This window comes from Phascolarctos cinereus, unplaced genomic scaffold (assembly GCF_003287225.1).
Source record: "Phascolarctos cinereus isolate Bilbo 61053 unplaced genomic scaffold, phaCin_HiC Scaffold_9;HRSCAF=440, whole genome shotgun sequence".
Lineage (NCBI taxonomy): Eukaryota > Metazoa > Chordata > Mammalia > Diprotodontia > Phascolarctidae > Phascolarctos > Phascolarctos cinereus.
In genome coordinates, this window is record NW_027556402.1 from 96463668 (window position 1) to 96482498 (window position 18831).

The 18831-nt window shown below is 42.0% G+C and overlaps 1 protein-coding gene across 1 annotated transcript in view; it reads right to left on the reverse strand.

The window, feature by feature from the left end:
- FNIP2 (folliculin interacting protein 2) overlaps window positions 1–18831 on the reverse strand; it is a 152503-nt gene that overhangs the window by 39647 nt on the left and 94025 nt on the right. The window contains 7 exon segments of the mRNA XM_020994002.2: window positions 598–754; window positions 1258–2323; window positions 2326–2601; window positions 9691–9860; window positions 9998–10144; window positions 13864–13952; window positions 14262–14463. Coding sequence (XP_020849661.1) covers window positions 598–754; window positions 1258–2323; window positions 2326–2601; window positions 9691–9860; window positions 9998–10144; window positions 13864–13952; window positions 14262–14463 — 2107 coding nt within the window.

Consider the following 18831-nt stretch of genomic DNA (forward strand, 5'->3'; position numbering starts at 1 on the left):
CAGGTCTATCATTGCTACATTCCATTTCACAGAAAAACCCTTTTTCAGAGTTTGTCTGTGTCTGCTATATATGATCAGTCTTCCTAATGGAGTTAGCAGAAGCTAGGAGCAGCATCTACTAACACTCTGTGTCCTTTCCCCTTCCCCCCTCTAAAGGGGAGGCACTTGGCATTTATTCTGTGAAAATAGAAGGGAAAGATAAATTCTAATTTTATTAATTCAGTAAGAACTTCCCCCATCATAGAAGACACAACATGTTTCTGTTGCAAAATGTCTATTTTTGCACATTCTCAACAGCAGCTCAATTTAAAACAGACCCATCAGAATCATATCTTGCCTTGCTCAGTTCCTCTAGTATTACAGGTGCGGGGAAAGCACTTATCAGCTGCCACAGAGCAATTTTCCAGTAAGTATTCTTAATCTTTATATAGTCATTCTAGTGCAGTCATCAAAGGGAAGTTAATGATAAATCAGTTAAAGTAAATTACTTAAAAAAAACCACAAAGGCTGGATAAAAATCAAACCATATGCAACTCCTCATGACTCCACAGAATGACCACCATCAGAAGTGAGAGGTGCTGAGATGGAATCACTTACGTGCACTGCATGGACTAGGTCTGCTAAGAGGCACTGCTTCAATTTCTCGTCATTGCTGGTCCCATGGAGCACCAGATCAGGCATGTACATGGGGCAGTAACCCCCTAAAAGGGAACGACCAAAGTTCTTTACATTTTGGTTGCTGATGATCTGAGACCTACAATAGATGTTTAACAAATTAAAAAAAAATACACCTCCATTCTTTTCTTACACATTAGAAAATAAGCAACCATACAATTGGATACATTACAAGTTGTTTACTTAAGGCTGCTTATTCTGTTGATCCACTGGGAGTTTAATAGAAACAGCATTGTAAAGTGCTTTTACATATTTAGCCTGTTTGATCCTCACAACAAGCCTGGGAAGCAGGTGCTATTATTACCCCCCGGTTCACATCCCGCCTCTGACACATCCTGGCTGAGCAGCCCTGAGAAAATCCCTTGTACAACTCTCAGTGCCACAGGCAACCTCTCAGTCAACAAGGTGCCTAGGAGGCACCAATCTGCATTGGTAGAGGGTAGTTCCCTGTATAAAGTAAAGCACAATTCTGCTTTAAACAAGAAAAAAAAACCCCATGGCTCTTCTTCTCTGGCCATCAAAGATCACATTCCCAATGAAATTCTCTCCCCTTACCAACTTTTTTTTCCCCTTTTTCTTTACCTTGGCAATGGCAGCTCTACTTCTAAGGATTCTTCATTCCTGTCACTGCTGGGGCCTAGATTTTCTGGAGCTGAAGCACACACTTCATCATCACTGTCGCCTAGGGCACTGTCTGAGCTTTCATTCCTAGGAATGTCTCCTTCCATCCTGAAGGCAGTTTTCCCATCAGCATCCCCACGGGGGACATCTGCAGCTACCATGAGGCCAGAGTCCTGCTGCATACACCCGTTCTGAACAGGTTCTAATGACTGCCCCTTCACTGTCTTCAAGCACAAACTTCTACCTTCCTCCAGAGTTCTTTGCTTTCCAGTTCCTGCCCCCCTGTCCGAAGGTGCCGAGGGTTGCTCAGCAGCATCTATGACATCAATTCTTATGTCACTACCCTCGACAAGACACTGGCCTGACAGGACTTTGTGCTCTTCAGAAGACAGGATCTGGGAACAGCAAACATTCCTCCGAATGCCAGGCCTGAAAGGGACCTGAGGAACCTGTTGGTCCTGAGCTGGCTCGGCAGTCTCACTGGCCTGACCCAAGAGACTCCTTGTTAACTCAGGAGGATTCCTAAAGGCCTTCAGCTTTTCCTCCATGTCCCTTGCTCGGCTTTCCAAATCTGACTCTGGAGACACTGAGCTACCAATCTGGAAAGTGACTTTCTCTAAATGAGGGCTGTCCTGGGAACATCTGTCTGGGCAAGGCCAGCCCAACAACCTGTCTGGAGGCTTCTTGTCCATCTCCATTCTCAGCTCCTTACTGGGAGAAGCCTGCTGTTCAGTCTTCAGCCTCACTGCCCAACCTTCAGATCTGGCCAGCCTTTCAAGGCTACGGGGTCCTGGAGGGTCATCCTCAGAGGCCCGCTTCTGGCTTTCTTCTACCATATGCAACGGTCCCCGATTCTCCCAGGAAGCATCCGATGTTTCATCCAAGGAGGCTGTGCCACAGGCCTCAAAATCCTGCTCGTTCCTTCCTGATCCTTTGATTCCTTCTGCGCTGACTCTAGAGAAGAGGTCTGCTGTGCCCAGGCTTTCTGGGGTGTCCGCTTTTTTCTCGCCAGTCTGTGAGGGCAGCCGGGGGGTACCAGTGCAGGCTCGTTCCTCACAGTTACCACCACATATTCAGAATCCTCCACCTCTCCCTTCTCCAGGGCCGTTGTCATCTTGCTACCATTCAGCACTTCCTCACCTTCCCAGAGCTTTCCGCCCCAGGTCAGGTGGTTCTCCTGGAGCTCGGAGCACCGGAGGAAATAGGTCAGGACATAAAGGATCCGCTGGACCAAATCCTTATGCTTCCCAATGACCACAGTGCGAGTCAGTCTCACTGGAGAGCCTATGGCCCCATACAAGTCACCTATAGAGACAAAAAAAAACCCCAGTTCTTAAGTGATTGTTTATACATGGCTGATGGAGTGAATTTTAGAAAATGAAAACATAGCACCTATAAGAAAAAAAGGCAATTAGGTTTTTATTTTTATTGTTGTTGTTGAGTCAATTTTCAGTTGTGTCCTTTGTGACCCCATTTGGGGTTTCTTGGCAGAAATACTGGAGGGGTTTGCCATTTCCTTCTCCAGCTCATTTCACAGATGAAAAACTGAGACAAACAGGTGGTTTGCCCAGGGTCACACAGCTAAGTAAGTGTCTGAGGCCAGATTTGAACTCAAGAAGCTAAGTCTCCCTGACTCCAGGCCTGACACTCACTCACTCACTCTCTCTCTCTCTCTCTCTCACTCTCTCTCACTCTCTCTCTCTCTCTCTCTCTCTCTCTCTCTCTCTCTCTCTCTCTCTCTCTCTCCATATATTGCCTGAACTGTGATTTTCATGGGTGTAGAAAGATTTCTCTTACCAAGGTGTATTAGTATCTGTTCTACAACTTCGAGTCTTAGAGAAATACCAGGGGCACTAAGAGTTAAGTAATTTTCTGTGGGTCAATCACAGCCAGCATGTGTTAGAGGCAGGGCTCAAACCCAGGTCTCTCCAACTCCAAGGCCAGCTCTATCCACTGCCTCTTCTGAAGACACTATTCATTCTATTTTAATTTTACATAGAAACTGGTAGAGTAACGGATAGAACACTGGGCACAGAATTAGGAGGTCCCTCTTCTGATATGAGTTATTACCTTAGATGAGTCACTTAACCTTCAGGTGCCTCAAGAAATTCTCTAGGATTCACCTCTAAGATCAAGGACTGTGATCTGTGCTGGAGGAAGGAACTCCCACCTCAGTTCTCCCCGCTGATGAAATCCCAGATCCTTCCCACAGGCTTGTGTTTTTACTTCCATGCTCAAACAGAACAAAACCAAGGCCAGCAGGTACCTCCTGACTGGAAATGCTTTTGGTTGGTGGTACAAGACAACATGCATGCATGTATGTTCAGGGACACCCCGTACAATGTTCTTGTTTTCCTTCTTTTATATCTTCCCTAAATCTGTCCACTAACAGCTTACCACTAGGACATGACAGAGGCCTAACTGTATTAACAAGCCAATATTCTACCTGAGAAACCAGGACACTGGGTACCTTGGCTGAGTTCTAAAGTCATGGGTAGGGGTGGAGGTAGAAGCAAATTTGGGGACTCTTCAGCAGGAATGATTTGGCTTAAACCAGAGCTCCTTATTGTAATGGATAACTTACACTCATCTCAATATGTAGGTACCCACAAATCAAGAAGCAGATATACCATAGGCTCTGAGTTCAAATAATGTCCCTGCCACTTAACTACCCGAGTGACCTTGAGTGAGTCAGTCTCCTCAAATGTATAATGAGATGGTCTGACTAGATGCTAACAAGGGGAGGTAGACTAGAGAAGCAGTGCTCAGAACTCCTTCATAACTTAAAAATTACTGAGGCCTCCCAAAGAGCTTTTGTTTATGTGGGTTACATCTATAGTTATTTGTCAAGTTATAAATTTGAAACATCCTAATATTATTATGAAAATGCTTTTAACCTCACAGATTCCCCTACAGCAGGGGTCCCAGGGATTCCCAGACCATATTTTGAGACCATTGGTCTAGAGGATAGAGAAACATAAGCAGAATGAAAAAAGGACATGAAGAAAAAGTAAAGTCTGCCTGAGAAAAACATCCATAAACACCGTGGGGCTGGGAATATGGAGAATGCATATAGAGAAGAACTAATTCCAAGGGAAGATATGAAGGAAAAATTATGAATAAATACTTTCTGATACTCAATTTAATTCAGCAAACTTTTTAAAAGCACCTACGATGAGGCAGCTGGTGGATGAACACTGGATTTGGAGTCAGGAAGACCCAAGTTCAAATGTGGCCTCAGACAGTTACTAGCTGCATTACCCTGGGCAAGTCACTTGACCTCTGTTTGTCTCAGTTTCCTCATCTATAAAATGAAGATAATAATAGCACCAACTTTGCAAGACTGTTGTGAGAATCCAATGAGACAATATTTATAAAAGCACCTGGCACATGGTAGGCACTATATAAATACTTATTCCCTTCCCCCTCTACGTGCGAGGTAGCACGGCATAGCACATAAAGAGCCAGTTCTGGCATCAGGAAGATCTGGTTTGTGTGCCCTGCAGCCCACCTCAGAAAGTCATTTAACTTCTCAGTGCTGCAAGAGACTGTTTTAAGATTCTAAGTTACAAGGGAATGGCTTTTTTGTATCGGTGGAACGAGTTTTCACGCTGGGAGTTCCTCACGCTGATAAAAATAACAGGTCCAGAACCTACCTGGCCTCCAAAAATAGTGTGTAAGTCATTATGCTAGGTTCTGGGGTTACAAAGACACAGCAAATACTAGGCAATTTGAGATGGGTGGAGTCAGTGAAGGCTGAACTGTGAAAGGAAATAGGGAGGCAGAAGCACACTTCCTAGGGTCACGTAAATACAGAGGTTAAGAGATGAAATGTCAACTTCAGAGAATAAATAGCTGGTAGATAAGTCTGATAAGGAGTAATGTGAAATAAAGCTGGAAAGTGGTGCTAGAAACAGATTTTATAGGTTCTCACACACTAGGATGAAGAGCTGATGTTTTATCCTCAAGATAATAGGGAATCAGTGAAGGAAGTGAGCAAGGGAGTGACCAGGTCTATTCTTTAGGAAGACTATTTTGGCAGGTGAGTGGAGGGTAGAGATGGCAGCATTGAGAGTAAAGGTTGCTACTGGAGCAGACTGGACAAAAGCCTAAAAGAAGGACTCTGGGTGGGGAGAAGGACTATGAGAGAGTTGACAAGAATGGGAGGGTACAGGACAGCCAAGAGAGAAGGATGGTGGTAAGATCAGGAATCAGAGCCACTGGAAGGATGGAAGTTTGAAGGAAAGATGAGGTTCAGGGAGAAAGATGTGAGCTTCATTTTGGAGATCGGGAGCCTGAGTGTGAAAAATGTTACATCTCTTCGTGGGAAAACACCCCCACTTTAAGATCCGTGCTATTCACAACAGCTCAAGAGCTGGACCAGAAGGACAGAGAAGAATTCCAAGCAATAAAAGGCGTCGCCAAGGGTAAAAAGTCCTCTCTTATCTTTTGGTTTTAAGGACTAAGGAAATGACTGCCTGAGGAAACCACCCAGTAACCCAAAGGAATAACTCAGTTTTGTCTTCCAGCACTAAGACAAGTGATATTTTTGTTTAAGAAAACTCTGCTAGGACACAAATTATTGTTGGCACTACCCTCTGATTATTTTTTCTGGCTGAAGCAGGAGATCACAGCCTTTCAGGAACTCATGTGACATTTTTGTCAATTCAGTCTCACTATCGGCTTAGGAGGCAGACATGGGTTGAGGATAATGAAGGAGGCATGGCTCTATAAGCAGATGACAGGGTCCACAAGTTCTGTCCAGATCCCCATGGAGGTACAGTACAGCAGCCAGGAAAATGAGCACCAGCTTACAAGTCTGACGTAGGGTGCAGAATAGAGGAGGGTAGAGTCCTGGTGTTCTCTGTACTGGTCAGACTCCATCTGGAGGGCCATGTTGAGTTTGAGGAAGGCAGCCTGGCATGGGGAGGTGACTGAAAACTATCATTCAAGGATTAGCTGATGGAACAGGGAAATGTTTGACCTACAGAAGACTCTACAGAAGTGAGGGAACATGATCTCCAGACCCTGAGCCTGGAATTAGCTGGATTAGAAGTGGTCATGTCATAAAGAATGGATGCACTAGGTGAGCAGGGGCCATGCAGTTCAAACTATTCCACAAAATAATTCCCACCATAACATATCTGACAAGTGGTTATTCAAATACTGCCTGAAGACTGCCAATGAGGTAGAAGCCAAGGCAGCCCCACCTGGCTTTTGGAAAACTAATTATAGGAAGTTTTTTCTATTGTCCAGCCTAAATTTGCTTTTTTGCAATATCTAACTAATGGACTCTTGGTTCCAGAGGTACTCTGGGCACAAACAAATCTAAATATCCCTTCCATAGGACATCTTTTCAAATACTTGAAAACAGCTAAGCTATCTTGTTTCCATCCCTGACCCTAACTCTCCCAGGCTCAGCACACCCAATTCCTTCAATTGATTCAAAGTCTGTCTTTCATCATCCTGGCTGCCCTCTTCTGGACCCTCTCTAGCTTACTGATATCTTACTGAAATGTAGCACCAAGAAGTGAAGACAAACACGACAGACAGAGTCTGACCAGAGCAGAATACAGAAGAGCTGTTAACTCCTTTTTCCTGGAAAGTAAGTCCCTCAAAGTGGCTCAAACTCTCCTTAGGAAACTAGTTCTTTAAAAATAAGGCAATGTTGGACCCCTAAAATGAAGGCATACTAAAGGAATCCTTTCCCTTTTGAACAATTAAAAAAAAAATCCAAAATGATCTTAAGATATATATTCCCATATTCTGATGCAGAGTATAAAGTAAGTAGTACCAAGAAAACAATATGCTCACTGGTTACCACGATGTCAACAGAAGCATAATTATAATGATCAATATTGGCCCTGAAGAAAGGAGAAAATTCATCTCCCTCCCTTACAGAGGTAGGGGATGATGGATAGAGTGGAATATAATATATTTTGCTGGGCTGCTTTTTCCCCAACTTTTCTTTTTATTCTTAGTCACAAGGGTTGGTTGGCTGGATACGGAAGCAGGAAGGAATATATTTGGAAATGTAGCTGATGTTAAAAGATTGCAATAAACTGTATTTTAAGTGATTTACTATATGCTATAAATATAAGTACCTGAATTTATATTACATATCCAATTTGAAATCAATTCTGTTACATATATAAATATAAATATAATGTTACATCTAATTAAAAACATATTTCATTGATCTTTTGTTGGACTTACTTAACATTATTTAATAGATAATTTAAAATAGTTTATTGATCTTTTGTTTTAATATCAAATCTGTTTTTAAACATATCCCTTCCCTATCCAGAGATGGGGTTGGAGAGGAGGCAGCAAATTTGTTCCTTTATTCAAGAACATAACCCTGAAAACTTGGATAGCTAAAGGGGCCTGACCTTTTTGTGAGAGAGAATTACTTCTTATTTCCCAAAAGTTTGAAGACCAATGTTGGAGTGTTGGAGCTGATAACAAATTCTCGGAATAAGTGGTGTAAGAAGTAAGAGTGTTGACAATAAAATCCTTAATAGGAAAGTCCTTGAGAAGAATGGAAAACTCTGCCATGGCTGATGTCATTCCCCTCCCCAATGGGAATTCTAAGAGAGCAGGAGGACGGGGTCACGGCTTTCCTCTGCAAGAGAGGCAGAACAGTATATACCTGCAGGGGCTGGAGACAGGGACGGACCTATGACTTCATGAGCACAAGGCACTCCTTCGTGAGGACACTCCTCTTACCTTCTCTGAAATTTATAGGGGAGACTTGAACCCAGGTCTGGCTGGCTCCAAAGCCAGAATTCTTTATCCTATGCCATGTTGTCCCTATGAACTTCAGTCAGTTGAAAACAAGCTAAACCAGCTAAGAGTCAGGGCAATCCGAGAAAGCCAGTAAAGCTGCCCTAGCAGGCTTTGTCTCAGTCGCTCCTATGCCCTCAGGTACTGTCTGTGGGTTTTAGTCTTCTTTGTAGAACACGAGCTCCTCAAGGGCAGGGACTAGACTTAAAAAACCCTTGATATCCCTACTGCTTACCACATTACCTTTTGTGAAGAGGGGTCGATTTAGTCAGTCAAAACAATTATATATGCTAATCATTTAAAATGCTGTTTGAAACACAGTCATAAACATCCCCAAACATGCCCTCTTGTCCTAGACCAGGCCCTAATGCTCTCCTAGCACTACACCTCTGGAGACAACAGGGGTACTTGGTGGGGACCTCACCATAGAAAATACAGCACATAAACAACTGATGATGTGTATATATATAGTGCCTACCACATGCCAGGCACTGTGTCAAGCACTTTACAATTACTATCTCGTTTGATCCCACAAAACCATCTTAAGAGGTATATGTTATTATTTGCTCCATTTTACAGATAAGGAAACTGAGGAAAACAGAGGTTAAGTGACTTGCCACAGTCATATAGCTAGGATCTGAAGCTGGATTTGAACTCAGGTCTTCCCAAACCTAGGTCCAGTACTCTATTCACTGTAACACCTATCCATTCTCATAGCATTAAGATTTTAAGCTTATGGATAGGGAACCCTACCTTGACTTTGTCTAGCACCTAGAAATTTGTGAAAGTGATGATATTTCAGTGAAAACCACTGCTAGCTAAAAAAAAAATCCATTTTACAAATGAAATTCATGCTGCTTAAATTCAGCTACTTTTAGATTAAAGGTTCATTCAAGAGCCTATGGAATATAACACAACATTTCCTTCAACTCTGGTCTACTGAATGGTCCCCTTTGTCCTCCACAGAGTTTGCCATTACCACAAGGATTCACTGTTCTCCTCAGGGCCTCCCCATGTTCAGCTAAGTGAGCTGACAATCCAAGACTGACCCTTCCCCCATTCCCCTCCCTTGCCTCACCACATAGCTCGCGCGCACACACACACACACACACACACACACACACACACACACACACACACACACACACAAAGAGTAGGAGATAGGGGATCATTTTTCATGAGGTAAAGCATCAGTTCCCAAAATGTGGTCTGGGGATCCTTGGGAGTCTCTGAGACCTTTTCAACGAGCCTCTGTGGTCAAAAGTATTTTCATAATAATACTAAGACATTTAAGTCTCTAGTTTGGTAAATATTAATTGTTATAACCAACATTAACAAAAGCTCTTCAGCGAGCCCATGATTGTTTTTTTAGACATAAAGAGGTCCTGAGAACAGAAAGCTTAAAAACCACTCACGTAGAGTATTCCTTATTTTCAAGTGACTTGCCCACAGTCACAAAGCTGTATGTGGCAGAGATAGGATTCTGGTTTCCCATCTGGCTCTCTATCTACTATATCATGCTGCTCTGTGGAATATTCATTCAGATCTACACATTAAGAGGTTCTGCCAACCCCACATGCTCTCTAGAGACCAGAATCAGCTACTAACCCAGCTGTGCCCAGAGAGGGTTGTAGGGGTGTGTTTTGGCCAGCATGTTCACTGATTGTGAAGTACGCTTCTCAGAAAAGGCTTTGATTGGAGGATGATCAACAGGCATCACAGTTGGTACCCATGCCAGGTGATAAGTTAATACTGCAGTCAGCAATGCAGCAAAAAACCTAGAGGGGAAACAAAAGTACAACCAGGATGATCAATATCAGGCCAGAATATCACAGCAGGAGCCAATACAAGTGTCCATGCACATGCTTTGGACTAGCATGCTTTGGAACCTAAGACTGGGAAGGGGGAAGCATACTGATTCTTGTTGATCTGTTCAATCAGAAGTGTAAACTCCTTGAGAAAGCGCTGGCAGAGCTGAGTTTTTTCCAATGTGCTGGACATCATGGTAAGCCACACAGGTTCGGTGATCCTTGGAACAGAGTATAAGTTCCATATAGCACCTCTGCAGAACAGAAGGGGAAGAGACCAAAAAAAAAAATATGATAAAGACAGTTCTGGTTAATCTTGTGAATAACACCTGGTTGGTGAATTGCCCTGAAGAGGCTCCAAGTATTTTAAGAGTCACTTAAAAACATGCATTTAGCTTTACAATGTCCTATGAGCTATGACATCCACTTGATAAATAATGAGATTTTGGTGGAAAATTTTTGTAAGGCATTTACCAAATGCAACACTGCCCATGGCCCAGGGGATACCTAGATCTTGAGTCTACTCTAAGTTAAAATAGTCTATTTCAGCTTTTACAAGCACACAAATACTTCTCTTAAGTCCCCCCACTCCCTTTTTGTCTAGAACACCAAAAAGACATTACCTTCAAAATTTAGAGCTAGAAGGGATTCCACCACCAACACTGTCCCTACCTCCTCAGACCTACGATTTTGTCAGTGTAGGGAATTCCTTGTGTAAAACTCCCTTCTCAGAAGACTAGAAACTCTATAGGGCATCTAAGACAGTTAGGATTGTTTTGGGTTTTTTTTTGGGGGGGGTGTTAAGAGGTTAAGTGACTTGCCCAGGATCACTCAGCTCCTATACGTCAGACTTGGGACTTGAATGGAGGTCTTTCTCACCTCAAGCCTTCTAGCCATGGCTACCATAAAATTATCTAAAACAACATTCTCATTTTCTGCATAAGAAAACTAAAGCCTCCAGAGAAAATGAGTTTCACCACAACACAGTTAAAGGCCAAGGTAGCACTTGTCTCAGGTACCCTGCCTGGAAACACTAGTGTGTTTCTAAATTTAGAACAATCAACAAGAAGCCTTACCAAGCCAACAAGAGATAATCTAGCTATCTGACCTATTCAAATCTGACTTGAGTTCAAATCTGGCCTATTATTATTATTATTATTATAGCTGGCCTTTATATAGCACTTTGTTTGCAAAGTACTTTACAAATACTATCATTAGATTCTCAAAACAAGGGCAGATGAGGAAACTAAGGCAAACAGAGGTCAAGTAACTTGCCTAGAGTCAATATCTGTTACTTTGCAGACCTTAAAGCGCTATAGAAATGCTAGTTATTAATAATAATTAATTATAATGTTTATATAATAATGTGACACAAAATATTAATAATAATAAATATGGTCATAATACAACTCTGCTTTGCTTAAAATTTTTTAATAAATTGCAAAATCATAGATTTTTAGAGCTGTAGGGGATCTTAGAAACTATCAATTCATTTTATATAGATGAGGAACCTGAAACCAGAGAGGTTAAGTGATTTATCCAGGGTCATGCAGCTAGTAAGGGTCTAAAGCAGAATTCAAACCAAGGTCTTTCTGATTCTTGGCATTTGCCCTAACTAGTACATCATGCTGCCTCTCAATTGAAAGGCATCCAAAGCCCTCGTAGAATAGTAACTTATGAAGTGAGAGTCATTCATGACCAAGTGGGATGAGATTACTCTGCTCAGACAGGGACCCCCATTCCAGCAATGTTTATGTCATCACAATTTCTAAAGTGAAAAATGTTTTTAAATGGAAACAGATGTGGCTGTGACTGTAGGGTTATTTCCTGGTTCTGGGATTTCAGACTTTTGGCTCCTGGATCATGCTTTAGTTACAACTAGTGGTCAAGATCACTAGTGTGAACAACATAACAGTCTTGATTCCAAAGATGCCTTTAGGGACCAACCCAAGAAAAAAATTACATTTTTTTAAAAAGTCTTTATCTGCTAAGATCCTCACTGCTTTCCGAAAGTATGTAACCAGAGAGATCATGTGACCACCATGAGCTTTGCTAGGGATTAGTGTCATGTAATACTCCCTTCTATCACATCTGATCATTTCCAAAAAGAGTTGCTGGTCTCTGAATAGGCCCCATATGTTACTAGCATCTCCCAAATCTAGCCATTTCATTCCACTTAAGCATTCCCAAATTGAAGGTGTTCACTGGTCTCACGTCTACAAAATCTTTTAGACTCTCCTCAGAGAGCTGCTCATTCCATAGCCATGTAATAAAGAATCAACTGTGGAGTTTAAAACTGTCCAACCTACAATAAAAGAAACTGAGGCAGAGCTCTGAGCCAATGGCACTTTATTAAAAGGTCCATGGTCCTTTCTAATGAAGTGGACCTTAGATCTTCCTCACAATCTGAGATGCCCCCTTCCTCCAGGGCCTTATTTTTATAATTCTTGATACCTGAACATGCTAGAGCAGCTACACAAAATACAGAACCCCATTAGTTGGTAGGCCTCGCTTTGAGGGCTTAAAATGATACATCAGCCAAAAAATGCTTTATCAGCAGAGAGGTTGGGCGAAGCGTGGGGCAACTCCACTGAGTAAGTGGTCATAAGATGGTTATCTGCTCATGTTGGACAAGAGACAGTGATCCAGAGGTACAAAAATAAGTTGGGGGACTTTTCATGTAATTGAGTCACCTCTGCCACACTGGTCTTGGTCACCATAACAAGGAAAAACAAGGGTGGCATGCCTCTAGCTAGCTTCCTATGATTAAGCAAGTAAACTTACAATCTGCAGTTCACAAGTCTGGGGCCTAATAGTACAGAACTTATAATCATTACCCCTACATAATCACAGCAAAATGATTAATACTGATTGGAACAGAGTAGAGGTCCAAATGAATCATTTCTCACATGACTGGGCAGGGTGGGGGTCCCAGTGCCCACTGGCAAACTGGCTACACAGAGTGGTACCACCATTCCAACCCAATCATGAAGGAAATAACTCTGGCACAGTTTCTCCCACAAAGGGGTTACCTCTCTACCCCTCAGGCTAGCCTGCTGTTTGGATAAAAGAAAAATAACATGTTCAAAAGTAACAACTGCTAGGGACTAGCGGTAGGACTTCTAGCAAGTCATTTAACTGTTCCGGTCCTTCATTCCCTACCTGTACGATGAAAGAGGTGGCGGCCCAGGGGGTCCCCAAGATCCTTCCTAGCTCTACATCTAGGATTCGGTGGTTTTATGGACTCTCAGGGCACGAAAGCAATCAATCAGGAGTTCAGTGCCAAATACAATGCCTGGCACACAGGAGGTGCTTAGGCAGTGCTACGCTCATGACTGCACACAACGTACGTAGCGGAGCAGAGATCTGAATCATGACTCCAAACCCAGCATTCTTTCGAGGGGAAAGAACTATATTGCTTGTTTGTGAGTGTGTGAGTGTGTCCACATATGCATATATTGCACACACATGAGATTTTTTAAAAATCCTATTAGAGGTTTCCTCTTTGCTAGTGGTGAGGAACACTTGGTGCTAGAGACTCTGTACCTTGTTCCTGAACTGCTAGGCACTGACCTACAAACTGTATTCCCCAGCACCTATTCCCCACTCCCTACTTCTCTTGGCTACTTTCTCCTTTGAGCAGATAGGCTGGGACAGTGCATGGCATCTGGGGTCAGAACGCCTGAGTTCAAATCCTGCCTCAGACCAGGGCTGTGCCTTCCCAGGCTTCTTCTTCATCTTTAAAAATAGTTTTTTCCCCCCTAGCTCAAGAGACTGATGAGATAGCTACAATGACAGAATTTACATAAAGTGTTTTATAATTACATGCAAGTGCTCTACAAACCTTAAAGCTCTTTACAAATTTGAGGTATTCATCACTTCTTCATTATTCATTATTTCTAAAGCCTTGGACCCAGTGCTCAGTAGCAACCTCCAGGACTTGGGTTGTGTTTTCTCCTTTTCAGAAACTCACCTGAACTCTCCCAGAGCTTCCATCAGATGGCTGATATAAAATTGTACTCTGTGACTTGATTCAGCTATCTTTCGGCAGGAAATCATGGCCTTATTGAAAAAGAAAGCAGTCAAAATTACTTCCCAGAAAACATATTTCCTTATAACTCATTTTTCCTGACTTTATTAACAAGGGTCAATCTTTTGGCCAATTTCAAACACAGCAATAATGACATTAAGGAACCAAACAGCCCTTTCCTAAGGAAATCCAGCTCTTCAGCTCTGACCTCCACCCTTCAATCCCCAGCAGGTCCCCTGGAAGATGCTCTGATTTCCACTCCAAAGGTTTCCATGGCAAGGAGTGAAGAAGTCCCATATCTATTGCTTCTCCATCTCACCCATTGGACTGGGATTTGTTACCTTTTCAATTGCACTCTTCAGCCTGTTCATATGGGATTCAAAGAGGGGGAAATGGGAGAAAAAGAAGTCCTGGAAATTCTTCTGTGCCTCCTCTTTTTCAGACAGGGAGAAGATGATACTGATGGCGATTTTCTTCCTTCGAACTATGGCAGGGTTAGAACTGCAGGTTTCATCAGCCAAGCTAAAAGTCTCCTCAGTTGACCTGTGCATGGGGAAAAACTGGTTTGTTAAACTGTCATGCATCTGATCACACTAGAATAGCTAATACTGCAACCGCAAGGAATTATCCCAGACAAAGGCCAAGAGTCAAAGAGATGCTAACCCAAGAAACTCATATTTGGAATCTGAAAAGTCCTTAAACTACTCATATCCTTTGAGACAGTGGCGTCACTACTGGGTACACACCCAAGGAGATCAATGACAGAAAAGCAACACTTTTTGTAGTAGCACAAAACTGAAAACAAAGAGAGTGTCCATCCACTGAGGATCAGATGAACAAACTGTGGATTTTAAATACAATGGAATATATTACTGTGCTTTAAAAAACAATACGTGAGAAATTTGGAAAAGCATGGGAAAATCTGTATGAATTGATGTAAAGTAAGCAGAAAAAGTAAGAGTAATTACACAATGCTATAATAACATAAACCAAAATAACACTGAAAGAAGCCAAATGTTAATTATAATGATCCATCTTGTCCCTGAAGAACAAATGCTAAAACAGAAGCTCCAGAGTCCCCTCCAGTGCTAAATCTAGGCACTGGGAGAGACAGTCACTATAATGAATGGTTCTGCTTAACTGTTTTGTTGTTTGTCTTTTCTGGTGGGGGTAGGGGAAAGGTTCCATGTGTGGGAGATGAAAAGAAGATATTACTGTTTTGAAAAGAAGATATCAATAAATTTTTTTAAAAAGAAAATTGATAATTTGAACCCAGGACTCAATCTCCCACTAACTGATCATGTCTTCTCTATTTTTAAAATGTCCCTTTCTGAAAAACCGGAATGACACCATCAGGTTATCTCATATTGTTTTCAGGAATAAGACCACTAAAAATGCTCATTTTTAAAAGTCTTCCAAACCATCTGATGTATGCCTAATTCCTTTTTTGGGGCGACCATACTATTAAATAGTCAGATATAGACAGCTCAGTAGAGTAGTGGGTAGAGTGCTTAACTTGGAATCAGGAAGATCCCAGTTTAAATCCTGCCTCAGATGCTTGGGGCCTCAGTTTTCTCATCTGAAAAGTGAAGGGACTGGACTCTATGGCTTCCAAAGCCTCTTCTAGCTTTCAATCTATAATCCTTTGATCTTAAAAGCTGTTTTGGAGAGAAGTGTAAAACATCTGTTGTCTTGAAACTTATATTCCTTCTACCCTTTTGTCTATTCCTGCCTATAGTTGGAATTGATTTCAGTAGCTAGGTGTAAGAGATACAAAGGCATATTTTATTAGTCACCACAAGTGGTATTCAGCATGGCATTATGTTTAACCACTTCCTGACAGGAGCAATATCAACCTTGAAAACAACTTTTCCATCAGGTGCCATTGGGACCATTGGCTATTCTTGTTATTTAACCACCATGGCAGCATTAAGAACCCTGAACAAGAAGGCCTCTGTCTTCTATAACCACAAAATGTCAAAAATCTACACAAACTCAGGTGGCAGGCTCTGACCCTCCTCACTGGCCCGCTGCCCTCTTCCCTCCAAACCAAACCTCCAGACACTGCCTGGGATGAATGAAATCACATCAATACTACTAATGCTTTTGACAAAGGTGTGCCAACTGACTGTCCTCTTGTTCAACTCACCAACTTTGTGACTTCCCAGACTATAGCTTCCTTCCCTGGCCACCATTCCCTCTATGTATAGAATGTAAGTTCCTTCAGGGCAAGGACTGATTCACTTTTATTTTGGTATGCCAGTCTCTAGCTTGGCATATGGCCTATAATAAACTTTTACTGAATAAATGAAAAGCATTTCTAGTGGTTCCCTGCCACCTCTAGGACCAAACATAAACTCCTCTCTAGGGCATTTAAAGCCCTTCCCCAATTCACCCCCATGGATCTTTCCAGCCTTATGCAATGGACAGGCTTGTTGTCTACCCTTTTTAGGTTCCAAGGAGCCAAGATGGTGGAGTAAAAGCAGTGACTTGCTTGAACTCTCCCCGAAACCCTTCCAAATAACTGTAAAAAATGGCTCTAAACAAATTCTAAAGCAGCAGAACCCAAAAAAAGACAGAGTGAAACAAATATCCAACCCAAGAGGAGCAGCCCTCAGAGGACTGAATCACAGGTAGCTGTGGTGGTTTCCAGACTTCTCAACCCAAAAACACCGAAGACAACTTAGAAGGTCAGCAGGAAAAACCTGTGACTGTGGTGAGAGAAAAGCTTGGTCCCAGCCTCAGTCTCTGGTGTGGGGCTCCAGGGCTGTGGCTACTTCCTGAGCTTCTGGCCCACCGAATGGGCCAGAGGGGGAATTGAGTGGTTGACCAGAGGGAAATTGCAGGGATCTCTTTGCTAGTGCAGGATTCTCTTGTTTTGTCTGGGCTTGGATCTGAGTCAGTTCTGGGTGGCAGTCCTGGGGCAAGGAGAAGGAGTGCTGGTGTGGTGGAGCTTGTAATGGTTGTGAAGAGGGAATCCTCTTCACAAGGAAGAAAAACATGCTTGTGGTCACTCATAGACCAGAGCACAGGCCAGGAAAGGAGTAAACCCCTCGCTCCTTATCATACCACCTGGAAGAACTGAAAATTTACAGGTCCCTACAAGTATCTCTGAAAACAGCTGCACAAAACCCCCAACACTTGGGACGGTACATTCTCCGCACTGGAAGCAGACCCCTACCTTAACAAAGAGTTTAAAACTCAAGTAATTGGGTGGGATCATGAGCAAACCTCACAAAAAAAAAAAGTCAGACCACAGAATCTTTCTTTGGTGACAAAGAAGATCAAAACATGCAACTAGAAGAAGACAACAAAGTCAAAGCTCCTACATCCAAAGCCTCCAAGAAAAATATGAATCAGTCCCAGGCCTTGGAAGAGCTCAAAAAGGATTTTGAGAAGCAAGTAGGAGAAGTAGAGGAAAAACTGGGAAGAGAAATGAGAGTGATGCACGAAAATCACGAAAAACAAGTCAAGAGCTTGCTAAAGGAAACCCCCCCAAAAAACTGAAGAAAATAATACCTTAAAAAATGGCAAAAGAAGTCCAAAAAACAAGTGAGGAGGAAAATGCCTTAAAAAGCAAAATTGGCCAAATGGAAAAGGAAGTCCAAAAGCTTACTGAATAAAATACTTCCTTAAAAATTAGAATGGAGCAATTGGAAGCTAGTGACTTTATGAGAAATCGAGACACTGTAAAACAAAACCAAAAGAATGAAAAAAACAGAAATGTGAAATATCTCATTGGAAAAACAACTGACCTGGAAAACAGCTCCAGGAAAGATAATTTTAAAAATTATTGGACTATGTGAAAGCCATGATCAAAAAAAGAGCCTAGACATCATCTTTCAAGAAATTATCAAGGAAAACTGCTCTGCTATTTTAGAACCAGAGGTAAAAATAGAAATTGAAAGAATCCAGTGATCACCTCCTGAAAGAGATCCCCAAAGGAAAACTCCTAAGAATATTATAGCCAAATTCTGGAGTTCCCAGGTCAAGGAGAAAATATTGCAAGCAGCCAGAAAGAAACAATTCAAGCATTGTGGAAACACAATCAGAACAACACAAAATCTAACAGCTTCTACATTAAGGGACTGCAGGTCTTGGAATATAATATTCTGGTGGGTAAAGGAGACAGGATTACAATCAAGAATCACCTACCCAGCAAAACTGAGTATAATCCTTCAGGGGAGAAAAATGGACATTCAGTGAAATAGAGGACTTTCAAGCATTCTTGATGAAAAGACCAGAACTGAACAGAAAATCTGACTTTCAAACACAAGACTCAAGAGAAACATGAAGAGGTAAACAGGAAAGAGAAATCATAAGGGATTTATTAAGGTCAAACTGTTTACATTCCTGCATGGAAAGATGATATTTGTAACTCATGAGACCTTTGTCAGTGTTAGGGTAGTTGGAGGGAAAAAATTATATGTATGTATATATAGATAGACAGATAAATAGAGGGCACAGGGTGATTTGAAGATGAAGGATGATATCTGGACAATAAAATTAAGAGGTAAGAGAAGATTATACTGGGAGAAGGAGAAAGGGAAAGGTAGAATGGGGTAAATTATCTCACATTAAACATACAAGAAAAGACTTCTACAGTGGACGGGGAAGTAGTTGGAAAGGTGAGAGGGAATGAGTAAATCTTATTCTCATAGGATTTGGCTTAAGGAGGGAATAACATACATGCTCAATTGGGTATGGAAATCTATCTTACCCTACAGGAAAACAGAAGGAGAAGGGGACAAGAGAGCAAGGGCATGATAGAGGAGAGGGCAGATTTGGGGAGGGGGTAATCAGAAGCAAACACTTCTAAGGAGGGACAGGGTCAAAAGAGAGAATAGAATAAATGGGGGACAGGATAGGATTAAAGGAAACATACTTAGTTTTTCACAACATGACTGCTAT